This window comes from Eptatretus burgeri, chromosome 2 (assembly GCF_056783735.1).
Source record: "Eptatretus burgeri isolate ZD-2024b chromosome 2, Ebu_testis_v1, whole genome shotgun sequence".
NCBI classification, from domain to species: Eukaryota; Metazoa; Chordata; class Myxini; order Myxiniformes; family Myxinidae; genus Eptatretus; species Eptatretus burgeri.
Window position 1 is genome coordinate 126,017,059 of NC_140962.1, and position 22,841 is coordinate 126,039,899.

Genomic DNA, 22,841 nt, shown 5'->3' on the forward strand with positions numbered 1-22,841 from the left:
GAAACGAAAACTCAGCACCATAAACCCACAAAGTTATTGTATGATCATCCCAGAGATCAACATTTTAATTCACCAACGTTGTTTCTATAAAATGGTAATAAATGGTATTCCAGTACCGTACATGTATTTCGCCTGAGGTTCACATTTACCAATGTTTTGTACATCTTTCTACCCTTACGTCAGAACTTCCTAGACAACTTCCCAGCTGATGACATCACAACCTTCATTGCTCGAGTTTGTTTGCTGTTCCAGCTTATGACGGTGTATCCTCTACTGGCATTTTTTATCAGAGTTCAGCTCTTCACTCAGTTATTTGGGAAGAGTTACCCAAGGTGAGTGCTTTGCAGATGGAGCATTGCCTCAAACAGTACACCGTCCTTTGAAAGGGGACATTAAGCTAGATGTCCAATCTTCAGTTAGCGGTTGCCAGTGGACATGTACAATTGCTTGGTGCTTTTGAAAGAGATTATGCCATTGAGTGCCACCACCCAGGGCTAATTTTTCCATCACAATTAATCAAAAGGAGCGAATGGAGGTTAATTTGATTGGCTCTTTCAGCAAATTTTTGAAGGTGACTCATTATCTAACATTGCCTTCTACATACAAAGGGGAAAGTTTCATTTTCCATTATCATCATTGGTGGAAATGGCTGGCTGCATGGCCTAGAGGTAAGCACATTTGCCTCCAAGTTGTCTAGCCTGGGCTTGAATCTCAGCCCAGCTACAAACTATCATCCGGTGTTTTACAAGCAGGTTGATTAATCAATGTGTTGCCATCCTTTGGATGGACCCTGAACTGGGAGTCCCTGTCTGCTGGCATTAGCTGGTGGACATTAAAGATCCTAAAGTGTCCTTTGCGATGAGTAGACAAGCATTCGTCGCCACCCTGGCCAAATTCCAAAATCCTTCCCTCACCTTCAGAGGGCACAACCACGCCATCAGCGAATGATGCTAGCGAGCTAGCCTTGTGCTGCATACAAAAGAAGAGGAATCACTACTGGAAGAGTCTAATGCATGAAAATGTGCAGTTCTATGATGTTGAAAGACTAAAATGAGAAGGTGATGATTCATGCTTTATATTTGCTGAAGAGAGCACAGGAAGGAAAACAAAGACCAGTGAAGAGGTATATCGAATGATAAAAGCCTGCACGAGCAGAAAGATGAGCTGTGTGCCGTTCATTTGTTTACAAGGCTTATGGCGGTGTAAATAAAAGTAGTGGGGTAAGATAGACAACAAAGACCATAATAATACGATAGATTAGAATAGGGCATGGCGCAATATATTGAAGACTGTCGAGCAGATGTAGCATGGTGCTTGTACCGTAGTAATTGTAAAGGGGTTGATGTGAAGGCACTGACATTGGAATAGCTTTTAAGATGAAAGTCTGATGTTCTGCCCTGCAAGATCAACTTGATAAGGTGGAAACTAGATATTCTATCCCTGAGATGTGAAGTGCCATTGATGTGTAGTGTGAAAAGTAGTGTAATGCTGTGGGCAGGGTACAATGCAGAATGGACCTAAGTACAGTTTGTGCAAAGAGGATCTTGCAGGAGGGATGGACAAGTTTTTATTATTTTTGAATACAAAGTCTAGGCTCATAGAAGACCAAAAAGGAGTAGAGCTCAGCCTCAACTCAGTTTGAACAGCCTCAAGAAGGTGGGGATAAAAGGGGAGAAAAGAGAAACTAAAGATTGGAGATGTGCAACAAGCCAGGATTTTGGTTGTTAAACCAGGTAGGGCTCACTAAAACAGGGTGGGTGTAAGGGGATGAGAGGAACTGGAGAAGGTCACCAACTGTGAGAGTCAAGGAAGTCAGTAACACAGGAATGAAGGTTGCTTTGGGTGTCGCAGGCGAAAAGCTTGGCAAGCAGAGCGGGATGCTGGACTGAATGCCAGAGATCTGACAACCATGACCACACATTTAAGATTCATGGTCTCCCTTCATTGTTAAAAAAAAACGCAACAGCATGTTCAAAATTAGGTGACTGGAACAAAATCCAAGCTGATAATTAATCAGAGATAGACTGTTCGAAATGAGGAAAGATGATGTTGGCTGCCATAATTGATCCATGACTCAGTTGCTACTCCAGAAAAGTAGCTTTTGCTCTGTGCTCCAGATAGCAAAAAAATCGAAAGAATTTATGATGATAACATGTAATGTTAATGTCATTCATATGCATCATGTGATTTGAATCAATATCTTCCACATGCAATCCTTCTTTGGAATGATTTCTCTTCATAATTACCCACGTGCACGCAAAGTGAAAGGTGGGGTAAAGCAATTGATTCGCTTCTGTCTGACTGTCGTCTGTCTGTCCATCCTTCTGTTTACAAACGTCAGTTTATGATTAAGGAAACACCTAATTTCAATTGAATGTTTTATTTTGAACTCAAATTGGAGCATGAATTGGAAACAAACCTGTAGTTTAGCAATACTTTGGCTCCGAATTTGTCCCAATTGCACATGTGCAGAGAGGAGTGAGATGATTTTTTTTTTCTACTCTATCTGCCTGTCTGGCAGTTAAACAAAGTTGGAAGTCATTCCAAACAGGAAACTTACAGTTTTTATGGACATCATAATGGACACAAACAACAGGCATGAAGAACTAATGTAACGTGTTAAATAAGGTGGTGTATTAGACACTGCATCAACGGTGGTAATCGTCAAGAATTATTTTTTTCTATGACCTTTAAAATCTTTATTTTACTTCAATTGAATTATACACTTGAACAATAAAGAATGCAAATCACCTTTTTAGCATTTTCAAAACCCTTCTGTTTAACAGGACTTGGACAAAATATTACATCATCACGACCAATCAAACTTGCCGCTCGTAGACCCTGCCCATGTTCTTGTTTCTCAAGACAATGCAGGTTGATGCGTTCTATGAACTCTCTAGTTAAAGTGCTTAATTAATTTAAAAGTGATGAAAAACTTGATAATTAATTTTAATGAACTACTTTCAGTCATATCTGAATTGATCATTATAAATTCAATGGTTTTAATATTTAAAAAAAAATAGTTTGGAATTTGTGCTTATGACATGCAAAAACATTTTATTTCCCTCACTTGTTCTATTTCTTAAAGCGAAATATGTATTGCTCGCTACCAGAAATTTTTTTGACCGAAACTTGTCTTCAGTCAATGGAAAATCAGTGTAATCTTTCAGGGTGACTCGTGAAACATTTGAAAGGGAGTAGCTGCATCTCTGCAGGTCCTAGTGGAATGTTCTGATAAACCTCATGAGAAACGGCAAAATCCCCATCAGTTTCACACAATATTCGTATTAATTTTTTTCCATTTGAGTGTCTCTTCCACTCTCTCATATGTGACTGTAGTCATTCCCTCTCTTCACACAAACTTTTGTTCTTACCCCTGTTTTAAGGGTGAAGGGAACTAAAAGTGTCTAAAGTATTGAAAGGGTATTAAAGATGAAAGGGGTCTTAAGGGGCATTAAAGGGTCTTGTGGATCTTTTGGGTCCTCAAGGTCTTTTGGGTCCTCAGGGTCATCTGCATCTTTTTGGTCCTCGGGGACATTTGGGGTAATCTGGGTCTTTTGGGTCTTCGGGGTATTTTGGGTGTTGGGGATCTTTTGGGTCTTCAACGGTCGAGGGGGGGGGGTTCAGTAGTCTAAAGGGTTGAAAGGTACATTCCAATAGTACATATTTCATAGATATACGTGTGTGAAGTCAGGGTGCAACTGAAGTTCAAACAGTAAGTGATTGATTGACATACAGTCACACAGCTTCACAGATGGCTTCACGGACTGACTGTGCTTTTGGTTGTGTGTATAACATATTCATATATATATATATATATATATATATATATATATATATATATATATATATATATATATATATATATATATATATATATATGCATTCAAGAAAATTGTGCCTGTATTACAAAATAGGTATTTCATAAAGCATAAACTTGATCAGGAACTGGGTGAGACATTGATTTAGTACCCCCATGTAGCACTTAATCAGAAGCAGTAAATGAATATTTTTTTAAATGAAGGAATCAATGAATAGTTTTTTGGGGTTTTTTTTGCCACAAGAATGAGGCTCATTGAAGAGCAAGGTTAAATAGACAGTGGGGTTATGGAGCAACATTTAAGCACAGCCAGTAAGAGGATAAACAAACAGTGACGGGAGAGAGAGGAGAAGAGGAGGCTCGACAGCTTTCCATGCATGCCCCCAAAGGGGAGGAAACACTGATATCAGCAAGTATGAGGGTTTAGGAAGGATTCATGGGGGTAATAAAGATGATGGGTTAGAATGCAGGATAACATGAGGTGGTGGTGGACTGCCTGCTTGAAATCCTGGAGGGAAGAGAGAGAGAAAGACAGACTCTGTTTCATAGACAGCTGTAGTCAGGAATAAATGAGTTGAGGTGTGCAGTCAGCATGGATTTTGGAAGTTTAATCAGGAAAGGGTTACTGCAGGAACATGAGCATTCTGAAGTTGTTGAAGAGAGTCGGCAGAGGATTGAGAGAGTGGATGGAGCAATGTTAGAGAATAAACGGTACAGACCACTGACATTCCTACGAAGTGAAAGCAACAGACGTTGTGCTTCAACATCATCACGGGAGATGTCGGTAATATTGAGAGCTTTAGATTACACAGATTCCAAGAGAGAGATATTGAAACTGGAGCCCCAGCCAAAAGCGAAAAGTAGTACTCCATTGAGCTACGGACAAAGGCCTTGTAGTCTCGATGTAACTGATTTTTCAAGGAAAGACTTGTATCGATGAAGGATGCTCTTTCTGTGGCTGACTTTGGAGGCTAGCTTTGCTATGCGGTCGGCCCACGAAAGGTCATGGCTGATGGTGAGGCCTCGATGTTTGTTCAAGAGACTGAACCTCTTCCATTGGATAACCAAGGAAATAAATAAGTGGGTTCGGTTGATGATCATTTCATAGCGATACGGCGAGACAAATTCAGTCAATCATTGAATAATTTGGCTAGTATGACACCACACTCAATCGCTTTCTATTTTTGAAAGGCACTCGGGTAATAGTTAATTGAATTAGGGTCTTTCCACCTCATATCACCGGAGGCCTCCCAGTTGACCCCCTCAGATTTAGTTTAAACTTTCATAAAATAGTTCCCAGGTATCAAAATGAAGCTGTGTAAAATTTTAGGTCCATAGATGCGGTCAACTCCGAGATATTGAGGGTTGAAAATGTGGTTGTGGCCCTATTTTTATGGTCGTTGCGAGCATCACAAAATGAACGGATACTTTTAAACTCCCACAACTTTTAAAATATTAATGCTAGAACCTTGAAATTTTCAGAGATTATTCTTCTCTCACTGCTCTGTAAGAAACAAACATAAAATGGAGTATACCTCTATTCATTTTTATGACCTGATCAGTTGAAATCCAGAAAAAAATGTTGGTTTTGTACGAAGACCCAACTTTGAGACCCCATATATTTTTATTGACCCTTCCCAGAAGCTTGAATTTTTTTCAGGTAATAACTGTATGGTAGTAGTATTCAAATACATGTTTACTTTTCTTAATCAGTCATATATAATACAGTCATGATCCCTCAAAAATTGAAAATTTTCATTTTTCCCTGAAATTCAGGTGACGATTGCAAATATATGACAAGGTATACCACTTCAAATTGTTCACCATTGGAAAGGGCATATTCAAGTTTACAAAAGTGTCAAATATCAAAGTGGTATAATGTTTCTATCAATATTTTAAAAATATTTGAATAAATGATGTTCTGCCAGTGCTGTGCACATTGTGTGTGCTATTTAATGAACAGTCCTTTTACATGTAGTACATATGTGTAGTACATGTATATACAATGTACATACATATCATCTGCTATTAGGATACCATGAACACAATACTTTGAAATTTTAATTTGTAATTATTTGTTTCTCATTTGTAAATAGCAAGAGCTTAACTCATCTGGCTGGGACTAAAAATAGAACTCAGGAATAGTGGCTGATCTGTAGCTGATGTCAGCAGTGTATATAGTTACATTCAAGGGAGGACATTTGTTGGGTTCCTTTGGTCCGTTTGATGAAAGTTATTGATGCTCCCTTAACGTCAACTGGGAGGCAGTACAAGCTCGCACCTGACTCGGAAAAGCAGATCAAGGACCTATTCAAATCATTTACGTGAAATGTTTTATTACATTGTTATTGCAGTATGTGATATATTTTTGTATTATTAATTTGAATCATAGAACTAATCATTCATGATTACCATGGTGCCCACACCATGCACACACTTCATGTATTCACGACTGTGTTAACAACAGTTTTTTTTAAAAAAGAAAATATAATTTTTAAAAATATACCACTTTGATAATTGACACTTTTGTAAACTTGAATATGCTCTTTCCAATGGTGAACAATTTGAAGTGGTATACCTTGTCATATATTTTCAATCCTCACCTGAATTTCAGGGAAAAATGAAAATTTTCAACTTTTGAGGGATCATGACTGTATTATATATGACTGATTAAGAAAAGTAAACATGTATTTGAATACTACTACCATACATTTATTACATGAAAAAACTTCAAGCTTCTGGGATGGGTCAATAAAAATATATGAGTCTCAAAGTTGGGTCCTCAGACAAAACCAACATTTTTTTTTTCTGGATTTCAACTGATCAGGTCATAAAATTTAATTCAGGTATACTCAGTTTTATGTTTGTTTCTTACAGAGCAGTGAGAGAAGAATAATCTCTGAAAATTTCAAGGCTCTAGCATTGATATTTCAAAAGTTGTGGGAGTTTAAAAGTAGCCGTTCATTTTGTGATGCTCGCAACGACCATAAAAATAGGGCCACAATCACATTTTCAACTCTCAATATCTCGGAGTTGACCGCATCTATGGACCTAAAATTTTATGCAGCTTCATTTTGATACCTGGGACTTATTTTATGAAAGTTTAGAGTAAATCTGAGGGGGTCAACTGGGAACATTTTCTTAAATTTGGTGATTTCAGATGGAATGACTCATTATACAAATGTGGTATTGTTGATTCTCTTCCATGATTTGGGACAACGGAAAAATGACAATTTTGATGTAATTACTGGGATGAAAAGAAAGACGGCATCCTAACATCTGTTTCTTCACAGCTTTTTGCACGTCCTCTTTTTGAATGTCATCTTGGTGACAACGGGTGTCATCATGGCGACATTTTATCCTAACATTGGCACCATTATACGGTAAGTCAAATAACACTCGTCAAAGTTTCACGCTCCACAGCTAATTATGGTACCCATACCTATGTGCTGCATATGAAGGAAGAAGGCCTCTCAACAATTTGCTCTCAGTTAGCTGTCAAACTGTTTGTTTGGTGTGCAAACAAATGTCAACAAACATTAATTATATTTTATTCATTTGCTTTAGCGTATGTGAAATTCGCTTCTAGTTCGCATAGACCCAAACACTGGGTCATTTTTGAAAATGATGACATGATGACTTCAAACCACTCATTTTCTTTCCTTGAAATCAGATCATGAACCATGCTGTATAATAGGCATGGGCAACATTTTCCAAGTAAAGGGTCACGCTAAGATTTTGGTATGCACCTGTAGGCCACATTTCTGAGAATGACTACCACCCATCTAAATAATGTACCAAAATAATGATGTCTGTGCATGAGCAGGCGTGGTAGTTACAATCAATCAACACTCGCAATTTAAGAGACACCATTGATATTTTACTGAACTTCAGCATGTCAGCAAATAATTTACAGAGGAAATCCTGTAAAATGTTGATCAATTACAACCAAAGGTGCAAACTTGTACTCACAGTCCTTCAGAAAATGAATGGAAAATTGAGACACCATCAATGTCAGGAATGGTGACTTTTGTGCGACAGAATATGCGAGCCCAAGCAGAGATTTCCAAGTTCATGAAGTCCATCTCTAATTGAGTTTTGTGGGATACCTGAGTTTGAATGCCTTTCACGAGGCATTCAAGATTTGAAGAGAGGTCTAAAGTCATAACTGTCAGGCAACTCCCCAGATGGTCGTTGGTGAGCCTGGATCTGTGGCTCGATTTTATGAACTTCATTAGCGAGAACTGCTCTCATGTGTAAGTGCTGCCCAACAGTGAAATTTTCTTCAGTGCGAATGCTGTTAGGCTTAGATATCTGCCCCTTTGCCAGTATTCCCTAAAAAGTCCTAAATATGAATGTCTTGAAACTTCACCTTCAGATCAAGGTCCTCTTGTGGTTCTATCAGGTCCATCTGTAGATGAACTGGAACACCTTCATCGTCACCATGGAATGGTGGGGAGAAGATGCTCAAGCTGGTTTCTTCTCTTCTGAAATCAATAAAATGGGATTGCTAGTCCTGAGTCAAGCCATCAGCCTCAGTGGTTTCCTTTGCTTGGGAGTCCGTTCCCAAGGACTTTGAGTAGGGTTGGGAAGTGAAATGCGTCATCTCGTCAAAGCTACATTTGCCACAACCTCAGTTTTTTTTTTTTTAAAGATTGATGTGGTTGTACAGCTCGATTCTTCAGGATCCAAGTACCGATCAGTGATCTCTGCTTTAATCCATGCAACTAGGCCAGTATTAAAGCCTACCATAGCCTTCACCCCATCAGTTGAAATAACACTCAACTTCTCCCACTTGAGCTCGAAGCAGTCAAATGCAGCTTCCACCTTTGAGAAAATATCTTCTCCCATCGTCATCCTTTTCATTGATGAAAGGACTAGTCGTTCTTCAATGACAGTTGGACTGTATCCGTTTTATCAGTGCTTTCATCAACAGCTATGACAAAAGCACTGAACTCTGATCCCTCCTTGCCAAATAACGTACTGATGTCATTTGCAATTTTGTCAATTCTCCTCACCACAGTGTGGCAAGAGAGACTAGTTTTGTCCATGTCTTCACACTTACTCAGGCAGAGTATTTTCATAATGTCAGTGATATAATCCTTCACAAATAATTTCGCCAATTTGTGACACATAATGTAACTCGATCGGACAATATTGTCAGCGTCGTTCTTTATGTTCTTGAACAGCATCTGCTGCCCAAGTAACTTATTTTTCAATTTCTGTTCCTCGACTTTCCGTGCTTGCCCCCAAAATCTGTGGTAGGTAGTGTACTTTGAATCATAATGTCTCTTGAAATTGGATTCCTGGAAACACACAATGCTCTCTGAGCATATAAACTACGTGGAAGAACCTATTTGTTCAACAAAGAAGTACTCTTCCGTTCATTTTTCTTGGAATACTTGGCTTTTCTTGGCTATCTTCTTAACCTTACTTGAGGTAGCCATGACCAGATGCAGCTTTACAACGATCGCAGGCGAATGTTGATTGAAAAGGTGATGCTGCTACATTAAGAGCATGAGGCAATGGCAAGAAAGACACACAGTACACCCAATTCAGTATGATCACTCCGTGGTAAGAGTGAAGCATGGGTCACATTTAATAGAATGTTTGAATCACTCCACTGGCCGCATGAAACCACATTTTGGGACGCATACATCCCCCTAGCCACAGGTTGTCCATGCCTATTCTACACAGAGCACTGGTGCTAATGAAGCAGTTTCTTGCCTAGAATTACAATCCTGGTCGGGTTGCCACTCCGATGCAGGAAGTCAGGGTAGGAAGTTGGAATTTGGGCTGGGTGCCAGCGATTGCTCACCAGCCTTCTCTTCGCAAAGGACACTGCGGGATCTTTATAATGTGTACCAACTCATGCTGGCAGATGAGATGCCCAGTTTAATATCCATCCGAGTGACGGCACACACATTCATGAATCACCCTGCCTGTGAAAAACGAGGATGACAGTTGATAGCTGGGATGAAATTCAATCCCAGGCTAGACTGCTTAGCTGCTAGTGTGCATACCTCGATGCCATCCTAGACATTTTCTTGCATCAAAAAAAAAATCAAATATGTTCCTTGGCAAACTAATGTACCTGACCACACATGTCCTGCAATTGGTGCATCGAAGTATGGTGTTGGTTTAGTGGTTGAGGTGGCTGGCTTTGGATCTTAAGGCCCGGTCACACCTTGACGTTTTAGCCAGCGATGGCAACGTATTAAAATGTATGTAAAATGCTGGCTTACGTTGAACTTTTGATGGTTTTTTTTAAGATTCGGACGTATTCATAATGAGTTGGTCGTATGCATAACATATTAGTAATGGACACAGAACGTTTCGTTGTGTTATAGATAACTTATACCAACGAATGCTGAACCTGTTGTTGGCCTACACAACCTATGCCCAACGATAGTCTAACTTCGGCATAGCGCGTTGCACGCATCGGCGACGATGTCGTGACGTAGCCTATTAAAAAGCTGACGCACAACGATTCGAATCATAACTGCCGTAGAAATGGAAGTGACAACATCGCGGTCACACCTTGGCGATCTTGCCAGCGTATGCCGACCTAAGAAAAATGTGTCTAAAACGTTGGGGGCACGTCAAATACGGTATGAGTAAGTTTGGTATACGTGAGTAGAACGCTAAAGTACGCTATCATACGTCATAGTAAGTAGAGTACGTCAAGAAATTTTAAACATGTTCAAAATTTTACGACGTACTCGGCGTATGACACACGTTCCGCATGCGAAGGGGATAAGTTTTACACACGATATGCGGACGCTTACACACGTCCACAAAGGCTACTTATAAGCTACTCATAAGTCGAAACACGTCGCGGTAATGTCTTTTTTACACGAAACTTATTTCTAACTTATGTTTGACGTACTTTGAACCAATTCTTTACGTAGTCCCAACACACATCGACGTATGTAGACGTATTCCAATGACGTCTTCCGGTCGACAAAAAAAAAAATGAATGTGTTTCTAGCTTACAACTGTCATATAAAGACGTGTTCCCAGCGGTTTTGGGAATTGGTATATAAAAATGCTGCTCATAAAAGGGGAACCCAACAGTGTTTTCGAGTTCCTTTTTGAGTCGATGTCCATGTCAGCAGTAACAGTATCAGTATTAGTATTAGTATTAGTATTAGTAGTAGTTTGTTCATGTTGGCAGTAGTAGGTGAGTGTGAGGGGGAGGGTGTGGGTTATGATGGATCGTCCTTGCGTCCGCGTGTCCACGGGTAGGTTCATAGGCTGCCACTCAACGATTTAAATGGCTGCATTTCCACGATTGAAAGTAGACGCTTGCGCTCAACAATTGGATTATTTTTACACTCAACGACTTTTAAACGGTACCACTCAGCTAGTTTCATTGTTTACAATGAACGATTTAAATTGCTGTCACTCGCCTTTGTTTTTTGACGCTGGCGCTCGGAAATTTTAATCGTTTCTATTGAACGTGCTAAATCGCTCAAACCCCACTATTGAAAGTAGACGCTTGCGCTCAACAATTGGATTTTTTTTACACTCAACGACTTTTAAACGGTACCACTCTGCTATTTTCATTGTTTACAATGAACGATTTAAATTGCTGTCACTCGCCTTTGTTTTTTGACGCTGGGGTTTGGAAATTTGAAGCGTTTCTTCTGAACGTGTTAAAACGCTCAAACTCGACTATTTTAAATAGACGCTGCCGATGGACAATTGGAATCATAGCCAAGCTAGACATCGAAGTGTGAACATCCTCGTCATGCCGAAGAAAAGTTTGAAGAATGCTGCAAATAAGTGTCCTGGCCGTGGCCGTGGACGCTGACGCAAGGACGATCCATTATACCGACGTCTTTCAGCCTATGAGTAACTTAAAAGTAACGTCTGTCGATGTCTGGCAACGATCGCGTAACGTGCCAACAACACGTTAATCATAGGTTAGAAATAAGTTTCGGGTACGCTAAACATTACCTTGGCGTGTCTCAACTTATGATTAACTTACAAGTAGCATGTGTTGACGTCTGTCAACGATCGCAGACCGTGCATACAACTTGTGGCCAGCGTAGCGGAACGTGTGAGTCATACGCCGGCATACGTCGTGAAATTTCAAGCATGAAAAAATTTGAAGACAACCGAAAAGTACAACGTTTAAAGCCAACGTACAACGACGTATGGCAGTGTTTTTCAGCGTGCTCTCAATGTTATCAAAACTTACCCATAACGTATTCAACGTGTGCCAGCGTTTTAGAAAAAAAATCAAAAATCGGCATACGTTGGCTAAAACGTCAAGGTGTGACCGGGCCTTTAGGGTCCCGAGTTCAAGCCCCAAACATCTTTTGTTGAAAACGTTCTGCAATTTCAATACAAACAGATATTATGTTAACAATAGCTGTGCATCAGCATTAATACGCGATATAAAATATGGTAACTGGGCTGTGGCATCCAACAATTTCATAGCACATCCCTCATTAGGTAATTCGCTATTTAAATTAAGGTTATTGACTACATTACAGTGTATTCACAAAAGGATTGTGACAGCACACCAAAACTTCAGATGAACACTGCAATGCAGCAAGTGCTTCATAAATGTGTTTGGTTTGTCAGATTTTCGGCAGCGATGCACACCTAGCTTTGAGGCAATACAATGGACAGTTCTCTTACGTATATCCAGCATGACAGTACATCTTGCGATGCTCTTGTATCTGTCAGGACTTTCTTCAATGACAATGTTGAAAATCTGTAACAACCTGCACAGAGCTCCCGTTTAATCATTGTTCGGAGATGTCTTGGAAATCTGCCTGACACTTGCATTTGCTCTGAAGGATGGATCACACAGAGACAGCAGTATGCCCGATACTGTATTTACGAAAATTTGCTAAACAATGTTCATCACAGGCTCCAAGTTATACTTTTGTTTCCAAACATTGGCTAATTCCCAGTTTGATTTCAAACGTTTCTGTTTTTGTAAACAGCTGTCCATTCTACATTGAATTCACCTATTCTGGGGTGTCATTCACCTGTGGTAGTAATTTTGAATTCATTTTTATCTCCTCAGGTACTCTGGTGCAATTTGCGGACTAGCTTTTGTTTTCATCTTCCCCTGCCTCATTCACTTGATCTTCCAGCGAAGATGTGGACGACTCACGGCTTCTTCTGTGATCTTTCACAGTCTGTTTATGTTACTTGGATTAGCAAATCTCTTTGCACAGTTTTTGATATAGAACTCACTAAGCCTTGTTTGGCCTGTTGGCATAAAAAAGACACTTCACCTGCCTGAACTTATTGACTATGCACTTTTGTTCAATGTTTTACAAGGTACGCTGGGTTGCGTGCATTTCTTGGACAAATGCATTTCAAAGAATGTAAGGTATTTTTTCCTGGACTTGACATTATTTTCACAACTCAACTCCTGGTCAACGAAAGCATTAAGTGCAAATGTCGAGACCACATATAAATTATATATATACAGACCCTGAGTTCTACAGACAAGCACCTTCCTCACTTTTTCCAATAACTCCACTAATCCCCCCCCCACCCCGTTTTCCTCCCTACATTTCTCTCTGTGTAATAATATGTAAATGGTTCTTGGAATTTCATGATTCAGAGCATCTTGGAGAGATTTACATGATTTGTCCAATAAAATCATTAAGTATCACTTTTGCTTGTCCTGTTTCCCACCCCCCCCCCCCCTTCTACAAGAGCGAGATTCATGGAGAGAGCAGGGTTAAATCGACAGCGGGATAGTGGGGCAACAATTGGGCACAACTGTCGAGGGAATAACGAACAGGAAAAGAAGAGAGAGAAAGGGGGAGAAAACACCGAAATGTTTAAGTAAATGGGTTGGGTTAAGCAAGGGTTAATGGCAATAATGGGTAAGGTTGAGGGAAGACATGAGGTGGCCGTACATTACCTGCTTGAAACACTGGAGGGAAGAGTGAGAAAGAACGGCTTCTGGAAGGCACTTCCGTGAAAGGTAGAAGTGAGGAATACTGGAGTTGAAGGGTGCAGTTAACCTGGATTTTGGAAGTTTAACGAGGAGAGCGTTACTTAAAGAACGTGTGTATCCTGGAGTTTCTGGGGAGTGTCAGAGGACCGACAGTGCAGAGGGAGCATTGCTGAATGAGAGGCGGTAGAAAACAGAGAGACCACTGACGTGCCTCCAATGTGAAAGCAACAGACCTTGTGCTTTGGCTTTGTCAAGGAAGATTCAAATAATGGTGAGAGCTTTAGATTCTACAGAAATCAGGAGAGATAGATGTGATGCTGGGACACCAGCCCATCGGCAAGAGCAATACTCCATTGAGATACGAAGCTGGCCTTGTAGACTGAGAGTAACTGATTTTCCAAGGAAAGACTTGGATCGACAGAGGCTGCCCAATTTGCAGCTGGCTTTGAAGGATAGCTTTGTCATAGTTCGCTCATGAGAGTCCATGGCTGGTGGTAAGGCCAAGAAGTTCAGGAGACTGAACTTATTCCAGTGGCTCATCATTGAAATAGTTGGGTTAGTTTAATGATCCTTTTTGAGTGACAGTGTAAAACAGTGATATTTTCCAGGATTGAAGAAATGTTCTATTTACTCGGGCAGCATCTCAGCAATTTTAGAGCAGCAGAGTGATATGCCATTCGTTGTGTGGGATCTTGACATCTTGCAGTGGGATGGCACACTATATGGAAATGTGGAGTCATCACTCATCTGCGTAAAGGAAGAGGGTCTTCCACAGCATCAGCTTGATTATTTATATAAATGAGGAACAGGATAGGGCCCAAAACACTGCCGTGGGGAACTGAAGCCTCCACCATGAGAGGGGAGGAGAGGGTTACAATTGAAAGCAAAACATTCACGACATTCAGTGGAAGTTAGAAATCCAGGAATGAAGGCAGTCTTGTATGCCACCAGCAAAGAGGTTTGCAAACAAAGCAGGATGTGAGACTGTGTTGAATATCCAAATATAAGGTCCTGACCTAATGATTGACATTTAGGGACATCGAGAGAGAGAGAGACTGAGACCGAGACCGCATGTTCAGAGTTGAGTGATTGGGATGGGATCCAAACTGATGTTCAGAGATCAGGGTTTTTGAAAAAAGAAAAGACGACATCAGCAGCCATGGTGCCGGCGATAGCTTGCTTACTCTTTGGGAAGGACACGGTGGGATCATTAACATCCAACTAATGCCGGCAGACGGGACTCCCGTTCAACATCCATCTGATGGACGGCACACACATTGATGAATCACTGCCTGTGAAACACCGGGATGACAGTTTATAGCTAGATCAGGATTCAAACTCCAAGAGAGACAGTGAGTGTGTGTACCTCTAGGGCCTGGGCTAGTGTTTCCCAAACTATGGGTTGCGACCCAAACGTGGGTCGCGAAGGGTCCAAAAATGGGTCGCGAGGACCCTGGCAAAAAAAAATTTTGATATAAATCAAGCGGGTAAAAGGCAATCGCGCAAACACCACATCGTAGGACAGTGCCGTTTGGTACCGTTCCACTCGATAATTCAGCCTGAGGTACAGCGACACTTCTGTTTCTACCTACTCTTGCCGTTCAGTACCGTTCAGTACTTTGTACCCGCCCAAAACGGTTAACTGCAGGCCAATAATTTCGCCAGCTCGCCTTTCCAATTACTCGCTCTCTCTGCAACCGAAGTAATTTCGTGAGGTGACGAACTCAGTCTGGTCACTTCACATTGGCTGACCGACAAGTCGAAACGCTGTTTTGTGTGATCTGCCTTGCTGGCTGGACTGCGCAGCACAGTTTTCCGCTCCACATTGCGTTGCGTGTTTTGTGTCAGTTAGCTTTGACACTGACTCCACTGACTGATCTAGTCACCTATTTCGTTTTGCAGGATGGCAAAGCGTTCCTACAAGCAAGCATTTTTGGATGTGGGCTTCACTTCTATCAGTGATCGTGGTTCTGTGAAGCCACAATGTGTGTTGTGCTTCGAAGTGCTGTCCAACGAATCGCTGAAGGAAAACAAACTGAAGAGGCATATGGCGACGAAGCACGTGAAGCACGTCAACAAGGATCGTGAGTTTTTCGAGTGCCGAGAAGCGGCTCTGAAGCGGAGCCGGTTTGAGCCGGCGACGAATCCAGCGCTTTTTGCCGCCAAGCAAGTGACCTGGAGTACCGGCGGAAAGTGGACGCAGCGACGTGCTGTTCTGGCACATGCTCCCATACCTGACCTGACCTTCCCCTCTGTGTTCATGTTGTGTTTGTGGGTTGTTCCCCGTGTTTCCCATCTGTGTTCGTGTTATGTTTGTAGGTTGTTCCCGGTGTTTTCCCCTCTGTGTTCGTGTTATGTTTGTGGGTTGTTCCCCGTGTTTCCCCTCTGTGTTCGTGTTGTGTTTGTGGGTTGTTCCCCATGTTTCCCCTCTGTGTTCGTGTTATGTTTGTGGGTTGTTCCCCGTGTTTCCCCTCTGTGTTCGTGTTGTGTTTGTGGGTTGTTCCCCGTGTTTCCCCTCTGTGTTCGTGTTATGTTTGTGGGTTGTTCCCCGTGTTTCCCCTCTGTGTTCGTGTTATGTTTGTGGGTTGTTCCCCGTGTTTCCCCTCTGTGTTCGTGTTATGTTTGTGGGTTGTTCTCCGTGTTTTCCCCTCTGTGTTCATGTTATGTTTGTGGGTTGTTCCCCGTGTTTTCCCCTCTGTGTTCGTGTTGTGTTTGTGGGTTGTTCCCCGTGTTTCCCCTCTGTGTTCGTGTTGTGTTTGTGGGTTGTTCCCTGTGTTTTCCCCTCTGTGTTCGTGTTATGTTTGTGGGTTGTTCCCGGTGTTTCCCCCCTGTGTTCGTGTTATGTTTGTGGGTTGTTCCCCGTGTTTCCCCCCTGTGTTCGTGTTGTGTTTGTGGGTTGTTCCCCGTGTTTTCCCCTCTGTGTTCGTGTTATGTTTGTGGGTTGTTCACCGTGTTTCTCCTCTGTGTTCGTGTTGTGTTTGTGGGTTGTTCCCCGTGTTTTCCCCTCTGTGTTAGTGTTGTGTTTGTGGGTTGTTCCCCGTGTTTTCCCCTCTGTGTTAGTGTTGTGTTTGTGGGTTGTTCCCCGCGTTTCCCCCTCTGTGTTTGTGTTATGTTTGTGGGTTGTTCCCCGTGTTTTCCCCTCTGTGTTCGTGTTATGTTTGTGGTTTGTTCCCCGTGTTTCCCCTCTGTGTTAGTGTTGTGTTTGTGGGTTGTTCCCCGTGTTTTCCCCTCTGTGTTAGTGTTGTGTTTGTGGGTTGTTCCCCCTGTTTCCCCCCTGTGTTCGTGTTGTATTTGTGGGTTGTTCCCCGTGTTTCACCTGTGGACAGGTGATTCTCGTCCCGCTTACAGGGGAATTCGCGCATTACGTTCATCCAAGCCCATCCCTCGGAGCACTACAGTTCGAGCAGAGAGTGGTAGGCTCTTGACAGAGGAGTCTGAAGTGAAGGCCCGCTGGGCCGGTTACTTTGAGCGGTTGTACCAGGCTGATCCCCCAACTGTCGAGTTGGACGTCAAGGGTGTTACAATCCCTGTTGCTGACCCTCGAATCAACTGTGGTCCACCTACACTTGTGGAAACAAGGGCTGCGGTGAACCAGTTGAAACGGGGCAAACCTCCAGGGATCTGTGGCATCCATGCTGAACTTCTCAAGGCTGGTGGAAATGCTGCACTCGTGTCGTTGCATGCAGTTTTGTGCTCTGCCTGGAACACAGGCATCATCCCAACTGACTGGAAGAGGGGCCTTGTTGTCCCTCTCTGGAAAGGGAAGGGTGATCGCCAAGACTGCAACAACTACCGAGGGGTGACGCTGCTCTCAGTGCCGTGCAAGGTCTTTGCTCGGATAATTATTGATAGGGTTCGCCACCATCTGCTTGAGCACCAGCGTCCAGAGCAGTCAGGCTTTACACCAAAGAGGTCAACGATTGACCGTATCCTTGCACTTCGTGTCCTCACCGAACGCAGACGAGAGTTTCGGCAGGGGCTGCTTGCAGCCTATGTTGATCTCTGTAAAGCGTTCGATTCAGTGAATCGGGATGTCCTCTGGAGGATTCTTGGTCTTCGTGGGGTGCCACCAAAACTGATCGATCTGATGTCTGAACTCGACTCTGGTACTGAGAGTGCTGTGAAGTGTGGTGGTACCATTTCTGACTTATTTCCAGTTGTTACTGGAGTTCGTCAGGGATGTGTACTTGCCCCCACACTTTTCAGCACTTGTATGGACTGGATTCTAGGGAGGATGTCGGAGAGATCAAGTTGCGGTGCGTCATTTGGGAATGTCAAGATCTCGGACCTTGACTTTGCAGATGATGCAGTCATCTTTGCGGAGACTTTAGATATCCTCTTGGGGGCCCTCGAGGTGCTGAATGAGGAGTCGGAGCCATTGGGATTATGGGTTTCTTGGGTCAAAACTAAGATCCAGGCTTTCGGTGACATCTTGGATGCTGCTGTCCTGTCTATGTCTGTTTGTGGTGAGGATGTTGAGGTCGAGGAGAGATTCACTTCCCTTGGCAGTGATATTCATGTCTCTGCTGGCTGCGAGTCAGAGGTCAATAGACGTCTGGGTCGGGCCTGGGGAGTCATGGATTCACTGGATCATGGGGTGTGGCGCTGCCGGTACCTGTGCGGGAGGACGAAAGTCCGAGTCTTCAGGTCCTTGGTACTTCCAGTCTTGCTCTATGGGTGCGAGACTTGGACTCTGACCAAGGATCTGAGACGGAGACTTAATTCCTTTGGTACCAGGTCTCTTCGGAGAATCCTTGGCTATCGCTGGTTGGATTTTGTGTCCAACGAGCGGTTGCTGAGAGAGACTCGGATGAGATTTGTTACCTGCATAGTCCGTGAGCGTCAGTTGCGGCTGTATGGACATGTGGCTCGTTTTCCTGACTCTGATCCTGCTCACCAGATTCTCTCAGCGAGGGAGTCTCATGAGTGGAGGAGGCCAGTGGGTCGACCACGTGCCTCATGGTTGCAACAGGTTGACCATCATCTCAAGGAGATGGGGATGGGCCTGGCATCTGCTTGGGGGATGGCCAGACGGAGGCCCCTGGAGTACCAGCGGAAAGTGGACGCAGCGACGTGCTGTTCTGGCACATGCTCCCATACCTGACCTGACCTTCCCCTCTGTGTTCGTGTTGTGTTTGTGGGTTGTTCCCCGTGTTTCCCCTCTGTGTTCGTGTTATGTTTGTAGGTTGTTCCCCGTGTTTTCCCCTCTGTGTTCGTGTTATGTTTGTGGGTTGTTCCCCGTGTTTCCCCTCTGTGTTCGTGTTGTGTTTGTGGGTTGTTCCCCGTGTTTCCCCTCTGTGTTCGTGTTATGTTTGTGGGTTGTTCCCCGTGTTTCCCCTCTGTGTTCGTGTTGTGTTTGTGGGTTGTTCCCCGTGTTTCCCCTCTGTGTTCGTGTTATGTTTATGGGTTGTTCCCCGTGTTTCCCCCCTGTGTTCGTGTTGTGTTTGTGGGTTGTTACCCGTGTTTCCCCTCTGTGTTAGTGTTGTGTCTGTGGGTTGTTCCCCGTGTTTCCCCTCTGTGTTAGTGTTGTGTTTGTGGGTTGTTCCCCGTGTTTTCCCCTCTGTGTTCGTGTTATGTTTATGGGTTGTTCCCCGTGTTTCCCCTCTGTGTTCGTGTTGTGTTTGTGGGTTGTTCCCCGTGTTTCCCCTCTGTGTTCGTGTTGTGTTTGTGGGTTGTTCCCCGTGTTTCCCCTCTGTGTTCGTGTTATGTTTGTGGGTTGTTCCCCGTGTTTCCCCTCTGTGTTCGTGTTATGTTTGTGGGTTGTTCCCCGTGTTTCCCCTCTGTGTTCGTGTTGTGTTTGTGGGTTGTTCCCGGTGTTTCCCCTCTGTGTTCGTGTTATGTTTGTGGGTTGTTCCCCGTGTTTCCCCTCTGTGTTCGTGTTATGTTTGTTGGTTGTTCCCCGTGTTTCCCCTCTGTGTTAGTGTTATGTTTGTGGGTTGTTCCCCGTGTTTCCCCTCTGTGTTAGTGTTGTGTTTGTGGGTTGTTACCCGTGTTTTCCCTCTGTGTTAGTGTTGTGTTTGTGGGTTGTTCCCCGTGTTTTCCCCTCTGTGTTCGTGTTATGTTTATGGCTTGTTCCCCGTGTTTCCCCTCTGTGTTCGTGTTGTGTTTGTGGGTTGTTCCCCATGTTTCCCCTCTGTGTTCGTGTTATGTTTGTAGGTTGTTCCCCGTGTTTCCCCTCTGTGTTCGTGTTATGTTTGTGGGTTGCTCCCCGTGTTTTCCCTCTGTGTTGGTGTTGTGTTTGTGGGTTGTTCCCCGTGTTTCCCCTCTGTGTTCGTGTTGTGTTTATGGGTTGTTCCCCGTGTTTCCCCTCTGTGTTCGTGTTGTGTTTGTGGGTTGTTCCCCGTGTTTCCCCTCTGTGTTCGTGTTATGTTTGTGGGTTGTTCCCCGTGTTTCCCCTCTGTGTTCGTGTTGTGTTTGTGGGTTGTTCCCCATGTTTCCCCTCTGTGTTCGTGTTATGTTTGTGGGTTGTTCCCGTGTTTCCCCTCTGTGTTCGTGTTATGTTTGTAGGTTGTTCCCCATGTTTCCCCTCTGTGTTCGTGTTATGTTTGTGGGTTGTTCCCCGTGTTTTCCCCTCTGTGTTCGTGTTATGTTTGTAGGTTGTTTGTGTTTCCCCTCTGTGTTCATGGGTTGTTCCCGTGTTTCCCCTCTGTGTTCGTGTTATGTTTGTGGGTTGTTCCCGTGTTTCCCCTCTGTGTTCGTCTTGTCTTTGGGGGTTGTTCCCCATGTCTCTCCTCTGTGTTCGTGTTATGTTTGTGGGTTGTTCCCGTGTTTCCCCTCTGTGTTCGTGTTATGTTTGTAGGTTGTTCCCCATGTTTCCCCTCTGTGTTCGTGTTATGTTTGTGGGTTGTTCCCCGTGTTTTCCCCTCTGTGTTCGTGTTATGTTTGTAGGTTGTTTCCCGTGTTTCCCCTCTGTGTTCGTGTTGTGTTTATGGGTTGTTCCCCGTGTTTCCCCTCTGTGTTCGTGTTGTGTTTGTGGGTTGTTCCCCGTGTTTCCCCTCTGTGTTCGTGTTATGTTTGTGGGTTGTTCCCCGTGTTTCCCCTCTGTGTTCGTGTTGTGTTTGTGGGTTGTTCCCCGTGTTTCCCCTCTGTGTTCGTGTTATGTTTGTGGGTTGTTCCCGTGTTTCCCCTCTGTGTTCGTGTTATGTTTGTGGGTTGTTCCCGTGTTTCCCCTCTGTGTTCGTGTTATGTTTGTGGGTTGTTCCCCGTGTTTTCCCCTCTGTGTTCGTGTTATGTTTGTAGGTTGTTTCCCGTGTTTTCCCCTCTGTGTTGAGGAGAGAGAGATACCTCGTCCCGCCGCTTTCTCAGGGTACCGTCGGTTTTCCGGGCTGTGCCCTGTTCGTCGTTCTCAAAATCTAAAAACTTTTTCGTTTTAAATATTTATTTTGCTTTTTAATTTCGCTTATCTTTCCTTATTTTGTTCAGTTAGCGCTCCCTTTCCCAAGGTTCGGAAAAGTTTGAGTGTTTTTGTAACTTCCCTTCCTGAGTGAGGAAGACGTGGCGCGTCGTGAGTGTAAAACATGGCGGCCGCTCGTTCGCAGCGAGATGTGTACGAGGCGCCGACCAGAAAAACCGGCCTGGTTTGTGTCTCACCGAACAGATCGTGCTGGCGGTCGGCGATTTTATCGGTGTCGAACACGTTCGGGCCGCGTCACGTACGAACCAGAAAGTGGTAGTTTTCGTCTCGGATGAACGTTTTGTTCACGACGTCGTGAGCGCCGGTTTATCCACACAGAGTGGTCATTTCGTCATGGCGTCCCCCCCCCCCCCCATGGATGTCCTCGCAACGAAAATTGTCGTTTCAAATTGTCCTCCATTCGTGCCGAGTGACAAAATTCTGTCCATCTTGTCTCGTTATGGAAGGATCGTTTCTCCAATCTCCATGATCCCCCTTGAGTGTCGCCATGAAAAGCGAAGCACGTGATGAGTTTCCGGCGCCGGGTGAACATGGAGCTCCCGGACCGTGGAGACGACACGGGATTGAAGGTTTCCCTCAAGGTTAGAATCGACGATCGCGATTACCAAATATTTGCTTCATCGGCGACATGAACGTGTTTTCATTGTGGGAACTTTGGGCATTTAAAGAGATTTTGTCCCAAAGCTCATTGTGCAAGATGTGGAGAATCGGGACATGTCGATGTCGATTGTAAAACCGGTAATGACCGCAAACCTCGTGGGACAGAAGAGGTAATACCTCTGGGTGTGGATGAGGTAATACCTCGTGAGGAGGTGACAGAGGTGATAGATACCTCGTGAGGAGGTGATACCTCGTGAGGAGATGACGACCAGTATCGCAAATGTTTCCGATGATACCGTTTCCTTGCTTGGCGAGGATGAAAAAGATGGTTTTGTAACCATGAAAAAGAAACCTAAAGCATCTACTTCGCGTGAATCCACTAGTTCCTCCAAGGTAGTCGTACTGGATACGAGTAATGTAACTGAAGAACCTCAAGACGAGAGTATAATCCAAAAAATGCAATGTGGCAATGTTCCTTCAAACGGTGGTGAAACTGCGTTGGTTATTGGTGGTGAAGCGTCTGCAGAACGTATGGATGAATCATCACCAACAACTTTTCCAGAGCCTGAACTGAATAGTGGTTTGACTCCTCAGTCTCACCACAAGTATTCAGAATACAGTCTCTGTGACCCCGGTAGAGGTACCCGATGAAGAGGTACAAGAGGACGCTTTAGCAGTTGAATCTCAGGTCGAGGAGAGTGCAAATCGGTGTTCGCAAATAGGTACTCCACATCTCCCGGTAGATTCCTTAGAATCACTCCTAAATGAGGTGATAAAAGATCGGAGAGAATTTTGTGAACCTGACGGGTTCTTATCTGGATTGTCTGATTCAGAGGATAGCATAGAGGTGGCGGATCTGTCCCACTCGTCATCTGATCACTCTGAAGTATCTCCCCAGCACATTGTGAGCTTTCTAAATGAGACGTTTAGGCAGCGGAAAGTCAACATTCAGAAACATTTTCCTGACTTACCTGCTTTCCTGCGAACGGCAAGATTTATAATTAAAAATCACGAAGATTTTGGAATGACAAAACCTCAAACTCATAGGCTAAGGAAACTTATTACTAAAG

General features: G+C 43.6%; 1 protein-coding gene across 1 annotated transcript in view; it reads left to right on the plus strand.

Moving 5' to 3' along the window:
* LOC147033019 (neutral amino acid transporter 9-like) overlaps window positions 1-13,466 on the plus strand; it is a 64,397-nt gene extending 50,931 nt beyond the window's left edge. Inside the window, exons 7-9 of the mRNA XM_085871124.1 lie at window positions 184-332; window positions 7,114-7,203; window positions 12,867-13,466. Of these exons, the coding sequence (XP_085727250.1) occupies window positions 184-332; window positions 7,114-7,203; window positions 12,867-13,032 (405 nt within the window). The 3' untranslated portion in view covers window positions 13,033-13,466. The remainder of the gene's footprint in view (window positions 1-183; window positions 333-7,113; window positions 7,204-12,866) is intronic.
* The last annotated feature ends 9,375 nt before the right edge of the window (window positions 13,467-22,841 follow it).